The sequence below is a fragment of the Electrophorus electricus genome, chromosome 19 (genome assembly GCF_013358815.1).
Source record: "Electrophorus electricus isolate fEleEle1 chromosome 19, fEleEle1.pri, whole genome shotgun sequence".
Lineage (NCBI taxonomy): Eukaryota > Metazoa > Chordata > Actinopteri > Gymnotiformes > Gymnotidae > Electrophorus > Electrophorus electricus.
The window spans coordinates 2,961,925-2,973,629 of record NC_049553.1 but is presented as its reverse complement, the minus strand read 5'-3'; the positions used below and the strand labels follow the sequence as shown (position 1 = coordinate 2,973,629).

Below are 11,705 nucleotides of genomic sequence, written 5' to 3'. Positions count from 1 at the left end.
CACCATTGGCTTGCTCATTAGGGATTTGGACCCATACATTTGTAAAGCTCTTTGTGACAATGCATGTTGTAAAGATCTCTACATAAAATATTTGAATGTACTCTCTCTCTCTCTCTCTCTCTCTCTCTCTCTCTCTCTCTGTTTCTCTCTCTTTTTTTCTGGAGATGACAAGAGACTGAATAACACATGGAGGGCCTCCTTGGAGAGAAGATGCAAGTTCTGTGAATGTTGAATAGAAACTTGCAGCTAAATCTCAGCAAGAACAAGGTGCTACACGTCCCCAGAGCAATTGGTGCTTGCTGGGATGTTGACATCTCTTTTGAGAATTCCTTGATCACACTGTCTGAGAATGCAATAAACCTTGGTTTAACTGTGGATGACCAGCTGTCATTCTCAATTTACACTTGACTCACGACTAAATAACATGCTTGCATTCTTGAATGGAGTGATCAAGAATTTCTCAAAAGAGATGGCAAAATACTAGCAAGGAGCATTTGCTCTGGTGATGTGTAGCAGCTGGGTCTTGCTGAGACTGAGATTCAGGTGATGCGATCTATAATACAGGTCAAACATGCCAAGATGCAGTTGAAAACTGCATGTCATATGGTGAAAAGGACAGGATTACTGGGACATCATCAGCATAGTAATGTTAGGAGAATCCATGAAATTGATGGTACATGACCTGACGGAGATGTTTATGATGAGACTGATAAAGAGAAGGCTCTGGGAGATCCACATCCACTGGAGCAGTGTGGATATGATGGGGCCCAGTGAGCAGGTAGTTGGACTGCTGTATATCAGTAGGTGTAGGACTTAATCTGTAGAGTAGAGGGCTATGAACATTTAAGGATGTAAATTGGTGGTGGGGCATGGAAACATGAGAAAAAGGTCCACAAAGAAGGCAGCAAAATCCTCTGAAGTTAGAGTGTGTAAGGAATGCACACATTGAAGTGGATCCAGTTGCAGAGGTTTATTTTAGCAGTCAAACTGATACGTTTAGTAAAACGGGTGAGCGTGGTCAGGTCAGTCCGAGGTCGATGCACAGAGTAGCGTTCAGGAGGTATCCAAGGGTCAGGCAGGAGACGAAGTCTAGAAGGCATGTGCTCAGGTGTGTGCTAGAATTCCGGTGAGTCAGATCGAGGGTGTGTGTGAAGGGGCATGGCTGTGCGGGGCTGATGGTTGTTCCTGGGGTTTGTAAAAGAGTGGAGGGACAGGATTGTAGAAATAACATTTCCATATTCATTAAAAATGCACATTCCACAAGTATATAGCCTAGTGAAATAAAATAATAATACTCCTACTGTGCCTTGGGGCAACAGACAACATACAATGACCTGTGTCTAACAGATAACATGTAACTATTAGAAAAGACTTTGTAACACAGTACAAAAAAATGCTATTAGACATGGCAGTGCAGCCCAGTATCAAATGGTACAATAAATGTACAGTGGTTGCTGTAAGAAGAGAAGCCTGAGAGAGGCAGATCATCATAAGCAGCAGCATAACAAAAAGAATAAAACATGTGGCATAAACAGTCCTTGAGTGTTTGCGTGAAGTAAAACGGGTCGTGCCAGTAGTTGGACTGTACTACTTGTACATCAGTAGCTGAGGGACAGCAGATTTTTGAACAGCCTGATGACTTAGTCTTAAAAGTCTTAAAAGGCAGCTTTCTTCTTTTGCCTTCTTAATGGGACAGCCATCACCTCAGAAGTACACGAGTTCTGCATGAAAACCAGGAAGCTGCCTCCCAAAGGGAACACAACAAAAGTCTGTGGCAGGAATGTAACGGTTCATCCACTATAATGGAGGTCCTGTTTCATGCTGCATGAGTAGTCATGTGGTAGTCATGGCAAAAATATAGATCCCATTGATGCTCTTTTCATTATCTGCAACTGTTCTAGAAATTATATGGGAGGAAGAAATCCATGGCCTCCAGGAAAATCTCTGAAGCAGTCAGTGCATTCAGCAGCCTGTTCATATTGTTATCGTGAGACACTGTATGGACTGAGAGAGAGAAGAGAATTAGAATCACAGTGTTTCCCAATGACATTCCCAGGAGAACAGGTATATAGGCTTGGCACTGTGTAGAGATGAATGAAATCAGGTGTGTTTATTTTGTGGAAGCCACTGCTCAAGAAGTCTGCATGTGCTTCTCTGCATGTGCTCACCACTGGTCCTAAACAAAGGAGCTGAAAAGCTCAGGGAAGTCAACAGTTTGCAGAGTGTCTGGTGACCTCAGAATAACTAGAGGTGGATGAGAAGGTTGGTCAGAACAGTGTGTCTAAAGCTAAGGTGGAGCTATAAGCATCTGTCCCACAGATATATGTCCCCCTGGTGATGTTTTAATAAAATTACAATTTTATTAGAAACTTTATTAATAACGATGACAGAACCTGTAAGTGTCTTTGTAATGTCTGCAGTTTGCTGTACTATGTAAGATATATAATGAATTGCGGTCAACTGAAACAAAGGGGGAAAACATGCAAGACAATAGGGAAAGCATTTGTCATTGACATAAAAACCGACATCAACCAAATGACCAATAAAAAGCCACCTCAACCTGCAAGGTCTCATTCTTACTTTTCTTGCCATCAGTATATAGTGGGTAATCTGGGGTAGTCTGTAAAAAAGGGATCTTTCAATATGCTTAACCTGGTTATACATATCCTAACTTTTATGCTTTCCCTAAGAGCAGGTAGGTGATTTTCTATTAAAAAATGCAATTAATTAATTAATTAAATTTAACAACTGCTGTAAGGTGTACTTTCCCATTTAGGAAAAAAATAACACCTGGACAACATTCAAAAGATATTATTCTTACTGTGACTCTTACTGTGTTTTTCTCTCAGACATTGCCACAGGTATCTCTGTAATTCAATCTGAAACACTGCAGAAATATGTGCCAGGTGGTACTATAACTTTAAAGTGTATTATCTCAAAATATTATGAAAACTACTTCTCCTGGTTCAGGCAGTCTCTCGGAGAAGCACCAACATGCATCATCAATCTTTATGCTGGCTCTCTTCCTGTGTTTCATGGAGACTTTACACATGATAGAAGATACAAAGTAAACAAGAGCGAAACTCAATTTACTTTAACGATTTCAGATTTAAAGCAAGCAGATACTGGAATCTATTATTGTGCTGTAAGGGATTATGACCTTGTAGTTTTCAGTAATGGTGTGTTTCTCAAATATGAAGGTTAGTAATCTTAAATTAAAAAAAAAAACATCTGGTATTTGAATTTTAATTCTTTCGGTTAACTTTAGCCAATCTCTACCTCCAGGACCTAATTCAAAGCACCACCATTATATCAGTGGATTTGTATTACTTGACCAGACAGACAACAATCTGATATTGAAAGAGACAGTTCACCCAGGAGATTCTGTGACTCTGCAGTGTACAGTCCTCACTGAGAGCTGTGCAGGAGAACACAGTGTCTACTGGTTCAGACATGGCTCGGGAGAATCTCATCCAGGAATCATTTATACTCATGGAGACAGCAGTGATCAGTGTAAGAAGAGTTCTGAGGTTGGATCTCCCACACAGACCTGTGTCTTCAACCTTCCAAAGAGTAATCTCAGCCTCTCTGATGCTGGAACTTACTACTGTGCTGTGGCCATGTGTGGAGAGATATTGTTCGGGAATGGGAGTAAGCTTGAATTTGTTGGTGAGCAGAAACATGAACCCAGTGTCAGCATTTGACCAAATGCATAAAATGTGCTTTGTTTCTTTTCCGTATAACAGCATATCACTGATGCAGCGCAATCTGTGAATTTTAGATCCCTCTCAGAAGTCAGAACTCATTCAAATTATTGGCTTGGCAACATCCAATGTGTTCTGCCTAATTATAATTTCTGCCCTCTTGTGCATGAGGATAAAGACAAGGAATATGACCATAAAGCAGCAAGTTTCTGGTAAGTGCCTTCTTTTTCTTAAACTAGCCCACAATAATTGCAATACTGTTAGGATTTATTAATAACATTTAATTGACATTTGTTATACAGAATGAACACAAAATCATATACTAACAAAGTTTTTAAACTGCCATTTATGATATTTTACTACTACTTAATAATTGTACAGACTAATGATAATATTAAACATGGTAACATTTTCAGTTCTGACTGCAAGTAATAAGTACACTCATTGCAGATTGTTTTAATTTTACATCCAACATGTAGGTGAACCTGAGCAATATCATACTCCATCTGTTCCTTCCATTTCTCCCATGAATGAGGTATGATATTGATACTATCAATGAAAATCTGTAATGTTGGACGGTTAAACAGGATGCAGGGATGAGGCACGTTGAACAAAAACATAAGTTTCAATTTACATACAACATTCATGACTCAACACACACATACACACTACTTAGGTCAAACATTGACAACCTCAATGATAAGACACGAGACTTATATACACGCATGACAATTGCACACAACAAGGTGAACGACATGAGTGGGTGTAGCAATACAGACACACACACACACACGGAGATGTTTGAGGGGGAAGGGGCCGTGCCATGACAGAATCAAACTATGAAAAGTAAACAATGAGTTGTTTTAGATTTGATTGTATTATAATTGATTTAAATGAAAACATATTTTAAGATAGAAAATGTATGTATTTTAAAAATATAAAAAAGCAGGACATTCAAAAGCTAAAATGCTGGTATAAATCTGTATACAATAATAGTGAGCTAAAAATGGTATCCAGAATTTTCAGTGCAAAACTGTTTCTTCTTTAGAGTGTGGAAAGAGAAGAGTTGAGCTATGCTGCAATACATTTCCCTGTAAGGAAATTCAAGTGGCAAGAGTCACAAAAAGACACGTTCTCAAAAATCATATACTCCTCTGTTAGTGGTTTAAACTGAGCATGGGAATGACACTAATTGTAAAATGAAGATCTTAACCTTCCATTGAGGAAAAAAAGTCTAATTTATTTATATAGTGCTTTTCACAACAGCTGTTGTCATAAAGCAGCTTTACAGATGTCCAAGACCAAGCCCCCAGTGAACAAGCCAAAGGTGACAGTGGCAAGGAAAATCACCCTAGAGCACCAGGAAGAAACCTTGAGAGGAACCAAGACTCAAAGCGGGTAGACAATGGACACCACAATAGCAACAATATAAACAATAAAGAGTGAAATAAGTAATGAGAAAAAAATAAACAATGAAAGTTATTCCAGTTTTCTAGAAGACCTAGTTTTGTTTCAATGAGTGTTGATGTGTCCGAAACCCATCTGGCAAGAAGCAATGCCCAGGGCAATGGATAAGTATGTGGCTGGGGTGAAGGGGTGGGGTAGTGGGAAACACAGAACAGTGACTGTTAACTTTGAAGGAAAATCACTGCAAATCAATATAGGTCCTTCAGTGACATTCATGTGTGTGTTTGGGCAATATATAAAATACCTGACCCCCTAGAGAAATTAAAAGTTGATATTTGTCAGTCCTATATTCATATATATTAAATTAATATTTTAATATGGTTAACTTTCACAAGTAAATCAACTTCAGCATTAATAGACCATAAGTAATGGTAAAAAAGTAATTGAAATAATTGGGTACAGTTTCATTTACCTTTCCCATGTAAATTGCTACAATTTAGAAAAAGTTTTTTTTCCCCCAATCATCATGCCTATCGTAGCCAGTTTACAGCACTTATAATTTTACTTCATTACTTTTTCTTTTGTGTTTGTTTCTTTCATATTGTAAAGCAACCTTGGGTATATGAAAGGTGCTATACATCTAACATAATAATACCACTACCAATAATAATAGTTATAGTTGGTTTAGTTTTGTTTATGTATGTTTCTGCATTTTAATGTGAACTAATCCCATAAATTATGTTAATTAAGGAAACAGGGATCTGAGATATGAGAACATATTAAAATAAAACAAGGCAGGCAACTCAATAAGGCAAGTATTGGTAGTGTATTGGTAGTAGATGACATTTGTTAAGAAAAACACATCACAAAGTGCTCTTTGCTTGTGTGTTCACTCCATTTCAATCTGTTGCCTGTGTTTGTATTTCAGGGGCAATAAACTTTCATAGCATTTACTTTCATACTTACATATTTTGTTATCGTAAGGTCACCTTTATCATCATCTTCAGTCTTTCTGAGTACAATTTTAGCTGATTTTTTAGTGTTGACCACAGTATATACACATGTGATTCTTACAATTTGTCTTCACTTCTTGTTTTTGAAAAAAACAAAAAACAAAACTGCCCTACAGACATGTATAGGTAGCAAAAATACGTACGTTTATGAATTATTCAAAGGGGGCACAATCCTAAATACAGGGAAACAACTATCAACTATTACTGGTTTATTACTGAAAGTTTGTTATATCAGTCTCATTTCTGAATTAGTTCATATTTTGTGCAGTGACCGAAGGCCATTTCTTCAAATATACTTGCCATGATGACCAACTTAATGAATAAATATGAAGTTTATTGATTAATAAATAAAACTAGTTATTAACATTGTAAGACAGGTGCTATACTATAGACAACTTAGCTCAGCTCTACAGAATCCATACCATTTACAATTAGCTGATGCTTTTATCCAAAGCAACATATAATTATGACTGAATACAACTTGAGCAATGAGAGTTAAGGGCCTTGCTCAAGGGCCCAACAGTTGCAGTTTAGCACTAATCAAGTACCTTAACCACTGAGCTACCACTGCCCTGACATAGCTATGAATAAAACTAAGGTTGGCTAAACTAAAACTACTCATTTCAGATTTAAAGTTACTGATGGGGGTTCAAACTAACAAAAATCTGTTTGAGGCTTGATTTGAACTACTAGTCTCGAGGGAGGAGATATGAGAAGAAATGATTCCTGGGTCTATTCATATATTTTCTACTCCAGCAAGCTGCTGACTATCTTTAAAGGGTCCTTTAGAAATTTTGAATGCTCTTCTTTCTTCTCTTTCTGTTGCATTTAGACCCGTTGAGTGAAGTTAGGTGGATCTTGACTTGATTCCATAAGGCTAAAATGGATGATGACTTCCTAATTTAGTTTAGTTTCTTTACTTCTTTTTTGTGTGTTTACAAATAAAGAAAACTATTTTTTTCCTTTAGTTCTGTTTGCTCAGTGCATGCTGACTTCTCTCTCCATTTATTTTATTTACTTATAACCTGCCTCCTTAAAGCGGACCTGTTATCCTTTTTATCTTTTATCTTGTTATATACCTTGTTGCACATTTAAAAATTCTGAAAATATAGACAGCCCAATGATTATGCCAGAGTGAGTAATTTTCTTCCAAAGGAAATAACTTTTCTCAACTGCCTAAAATGGTTCATTGGAATTTCAGCCAAATTCTTTGTGGTAACGTAACGTGCAGTGGGGAGGCCCCATGGTAGGAGGCAGACAGGACAAGCGACTCAGCTGAAGATTTCTATTTTTTATTTTCCAGTTTTCTCCACACCAGCAAATGTCATAAAAACAGTGTCCTGTGCCTTATCCACAAAAGTTCCCAGTGTTGAAGCAACATAAAAGATGGACGAGATTAGTACTGCGCATTCCCAGTCACTGTGCACTTTGACTTATCTAAAGATAAAAGCAAAAATATTCATGCAGTGAACAGTGCATAAAATCAGTCCATATAGCAAGAACATACAAGTTATTCCTATTTTAACACAGCCATAACAATGCTGCACCACAGAATCACCCAGGGGACTGACTAGGGTTGGTCTGAGGTGTACAAAGATATACAAAGACATATATATTATTAGTATATATATTAATATATTTTATTATTATTCTCAATAGAGGTTGCATAGTCCGATGTCAAGAAATACACTCACTTCCCACACGCGCACCTTCCCAGGAGCGTCCTGTCAACCCAGACGGTAACAGTAAGTTCTTTATTCTATGCCTCAGTCTGCTGTCCAATATAATAATAAAGGGTCTGTTATCACATTCTTTCTTACATGGTCATGAATCATGTAACACTTTACATATTGACTGACTACTGGCAAGCTTGGCATGCCCTCACACAACGCATAGCATGTACTGGAGGTTGGGAAGAGTTTGTTCAGACTTGTAGCTAGTCATGTCAAGAAGACATTGTGTTCTTCACTGTGAGAGGTGTCACACAGTCCTCCACACAACTGAGAACTACAGATTGGAACTACATATCCCAGAATCCCCAGGAGAACAGTCATCCCACACCATCAGGTTATCAGGAAACAAGAAAGGCTCTCAGAGATTATTCTACACCATACTAGAGCATATTTATTGCTCTAGTATAACAACATGCATTTTAAAACTTATGGTAGTAGGGGAAAGTACTATACTATACTATATGGTGCATACTTATCAGGGCAAGATTCAGAAGAAGAGTTGAGAACAGGTTTAGTAGCTCCAACTTTGGATTTAAGATTTGACAACCAAGTAAATAAGTACTAATCCAAGAAGAAGTTTTGATACATGATGGAATATGAACTGGGCACTTAAGAAAGCGTTGACTACATTACTACGTTTACTACATTAACTGTTCTAAAACATCCTCTGCCCCTTTTTCATAGAATTAGACACCTCTAAATTTGGTGTAGGGCTAGTACTATCTCAGAGAGCTGAGAACTCTTACACCTTGTGGCTTTTTATTCTCACAGACTCACACCGGCAGAGCATAACTATGGCTTTGGGGAGAAAGAACTCCTAGCTGTGAAACTAGCTCTGGAGGAGTGGAGACATTGGCTTGAGGAAGCCAGCCACCATTTCTTAGTTATCACTAAACGTAAGAACCTTGAGTACTTACACACGGCCAAGCACCTCAATTCCCATCAGGCCCACTTGTCCCTTTTTTTCCTCATGCTTCAATTTTTAAATTACTTACCACTGAGGTTCCCGCAATACTAAGACCGATGCTCTGGAGGAGGGAGAGGAGGAACCAGATACACCAGACACCTCCTTCCAGCACAGGTAAAGATGGCATCAGTAAGATGGGAGATTGATGAGATCAAGGAGCTACTAACCTTTACAGATATCCCATCTGATTGTCCAGAGGGTAAATTCCAGTTCCATGTTGAGAAGCTGTTAACCTGGGCACACTCATCTCTGACAACTGGACACCCAGGGGAGACGTGTAAATACAATTGTTGTCTAACCATTATTGGTGGGAATCACTGTCTAATGTTCATAGATATATCTCTTCATGCTCCATATGCTCTCAATATGAAACCCTTAAATCTCTCTTTACAGGGAAGCTTATGCACATTTCAGTACCTGAACGCCCCTGGATGCACATGGAGATTGATTTTATCACAGACCTGCCTGAATCTTTCAGCCACACTGCCATCCAGACAGTAATAGATCATTTCTTACAAGGAGTTTGCTTTATCTCATTTTCCTGCATGCCCACTGCCTTTCAAACAGTTGAAGCCCTTTTTAACCATGTGTTCCTGGCCTTAGGTATTCTGGAACATATTTTGTCATACAGAGGCCCCCGGTTTACATCACAGGTGTGGTCTGTATTTTTTGAAGACCTGGAAGTGGTCATGAGTCTAACATCAGGCTATTTCCCTCAGTCTAACAGACAATGTGAAAGAATAACTCAGGAGCTGGGCAAACAGCTAAGGATTTATTGTTTCAAGCACCTTAAGAACTGGTCCAAATATCAAAGAATTACACTGAATATGTTAGCTAGGGAAGATAGTGTTAGTAACACTAATAGTACGCCACACATTATTTTTCCCACTTTAATTTAGCACTGAATGTAGGGGAGAAAGGAAGTTAAAGAATTGGCACAGTTGTTTTTTTAATATCTGTTAAAATATAATTCAGTCACCTTCAGTATATTTTATTTACCATCTGATTTTTTCCCCTCTAAAATTAACATTAAATTGTTTTTTGCTGGGCCTTTACAGTACTGGTACAAAGGAGTGTAAAGCAGCTATGACCCTAGAACTGCAGAGGAATACCACCTAGATAGACCCATAACTTTTAGCTGTTTATTTGTAGATCACACTGGGGCTCCTCTCATGTATTTTGTTCTATGAGTAAAATATCAGTCATCCTCATTTGAACTTACAGTAGCAGGTCTTCATTTAAATTCATTTTATTTATTCATCTTAGAATATAAGAAAATATGATAAGTGTATGCTTTTTATGGTGAATGCAGAATCTGTGTAAAGCCACATTCAAATTTATATTTGCCTTTTCCTTTTCATTACAATGGTATGGTACAACACATATTGCACAAACAGAGTCTATGACATCTGATTTAGCACACAACAACTGGATAAGTTAGTACTGCTGTTTATGCTGTTCCCCGGATCTTCGTTCAGTGTCCCTGGAAGAGATTGTGAAGATATATTCATTCACTGAATAATTTTCAGCATCCAAACCAGTGTACATAGTGTATGTACCACATAGAGATCTATATGTTATGAAAGTGTAATATAGTCAATCAGTTAGTGGCAGCCAGCCAATAAGCTCTCAGCACATGAAAACACGACTCCTCCTTTCTTATCTGACAAGGCTTTGAATTTTAGTTGAATCTACATGAGAGGAAAGGAGGGTTTTGTTTATGCCACTATGAATATACATGGATTATTACATTTAACCTTTCTAGGCATAATCATGTGTGAGTTTATACCTTTATCATTTGTAAAAATAATTATTCATTTATATAAATGATTGGTGGGAAAAAGAAAATGTTTAAACAGTAAAATTATTAGAATTTTGATGGAGACTTTATCTAGTTTATGGAGAATTATTTAGTTGATGGTATGATCTTAGCTTCACTGTATGACATTTAACCTCCCAACATTTGTGCATCTTATCATTTTAAGGTGTATCTGCTGAGGTTCTCTCACAGCTGGAGTCCACAGTGAGGGTAAGGTCCGGACATCCCACCACTCTTCAGTGCCATGTTCTGTCAGAAGGGGACTTTTCAGTATTCTGGATGAAGATTCCTCTGAACAGAGCCCCAGAGGGTATAGCCACTGCTACATCATATGTGGATGCTGTGAAAATGTACAAACAATTTGAAAACCACTCCAGAATCAACATCACATGGAACAGAGTTACCTTCAATTTGTCATTTCTATCAGTCGAACAGACAGATGCTGCAACATACATCTGTGGGGGATATGAATATAGAACATTTGTGTTTGGAAATGGGAGTAAACTTATTCTTGAAGAGGATGCTGAAGGTAAGATTAAACAAAATATGGAAGAGCTTAGAATAAAGACATATTTTGTCTGTTCATGTAAGTGGATTTACATTTATGGCATTTAGCAGATTCACTTATCCAGAGTGACTTACAGAAGCATTGTCATTTACATAGAATGTATCCTAGCCAGTACAGTAGGTTAGAGTTCAAGATACCATTTAACTAGAATGCTGTTGAAATACAGGGATCAATGCTGATGCCTAGAAGTGCAAAATACACAAGCTCTATCTAAGACACCAAACAGTACCCTACAGTAAGGACTAGAGTTTCAGTTAGTCAATATAGGAGCAGGATCAGTGGTCATTTAAATTGGATTGGATTATAAAATAAAGACTATGATCTGTGACTTCACGGAAGCCATAAGGCTGAGCAGTGCCAAAACAGCAAGTATCCTTAGTGGGTTCTGATGTGTGCAATGATTCATGTGTGAAAGACAAATGTAGCTTGAAAACAGTACAAGGTGTCTAAAAATGTTTTAATAATAATAATAATAATAATAATAAAATTATAAA

General features: G+C 37.7%; 1 protein-coding gene across 1 annotated transcript; it reads left to right on the top strand.

The window, feature by feature from the left end:
- Positions 1-670: 670 nt before the first annotated feature.
- Positions 671-9,245, top strand: LOC118240126. The gene is made up of 7 exons (XM_035519965.1): positions 671-800; positions 2,850-3,200; positions 3,286-3,690; positions 3,800-3,916; positions 8,643-8,753; positions 8,860-8,938; positions 9,218-9,245. Exons 1-7 carry the CDS (start codon positions 671-673, stop codon positions 9,243-9,245), a joined length of 1,221 nt encoding a protein of 406 aa, XP_035375858.1.
- The last annotated feature ends 2,460 nt before the right edge of the window (positions 9,246-11,705 follow it).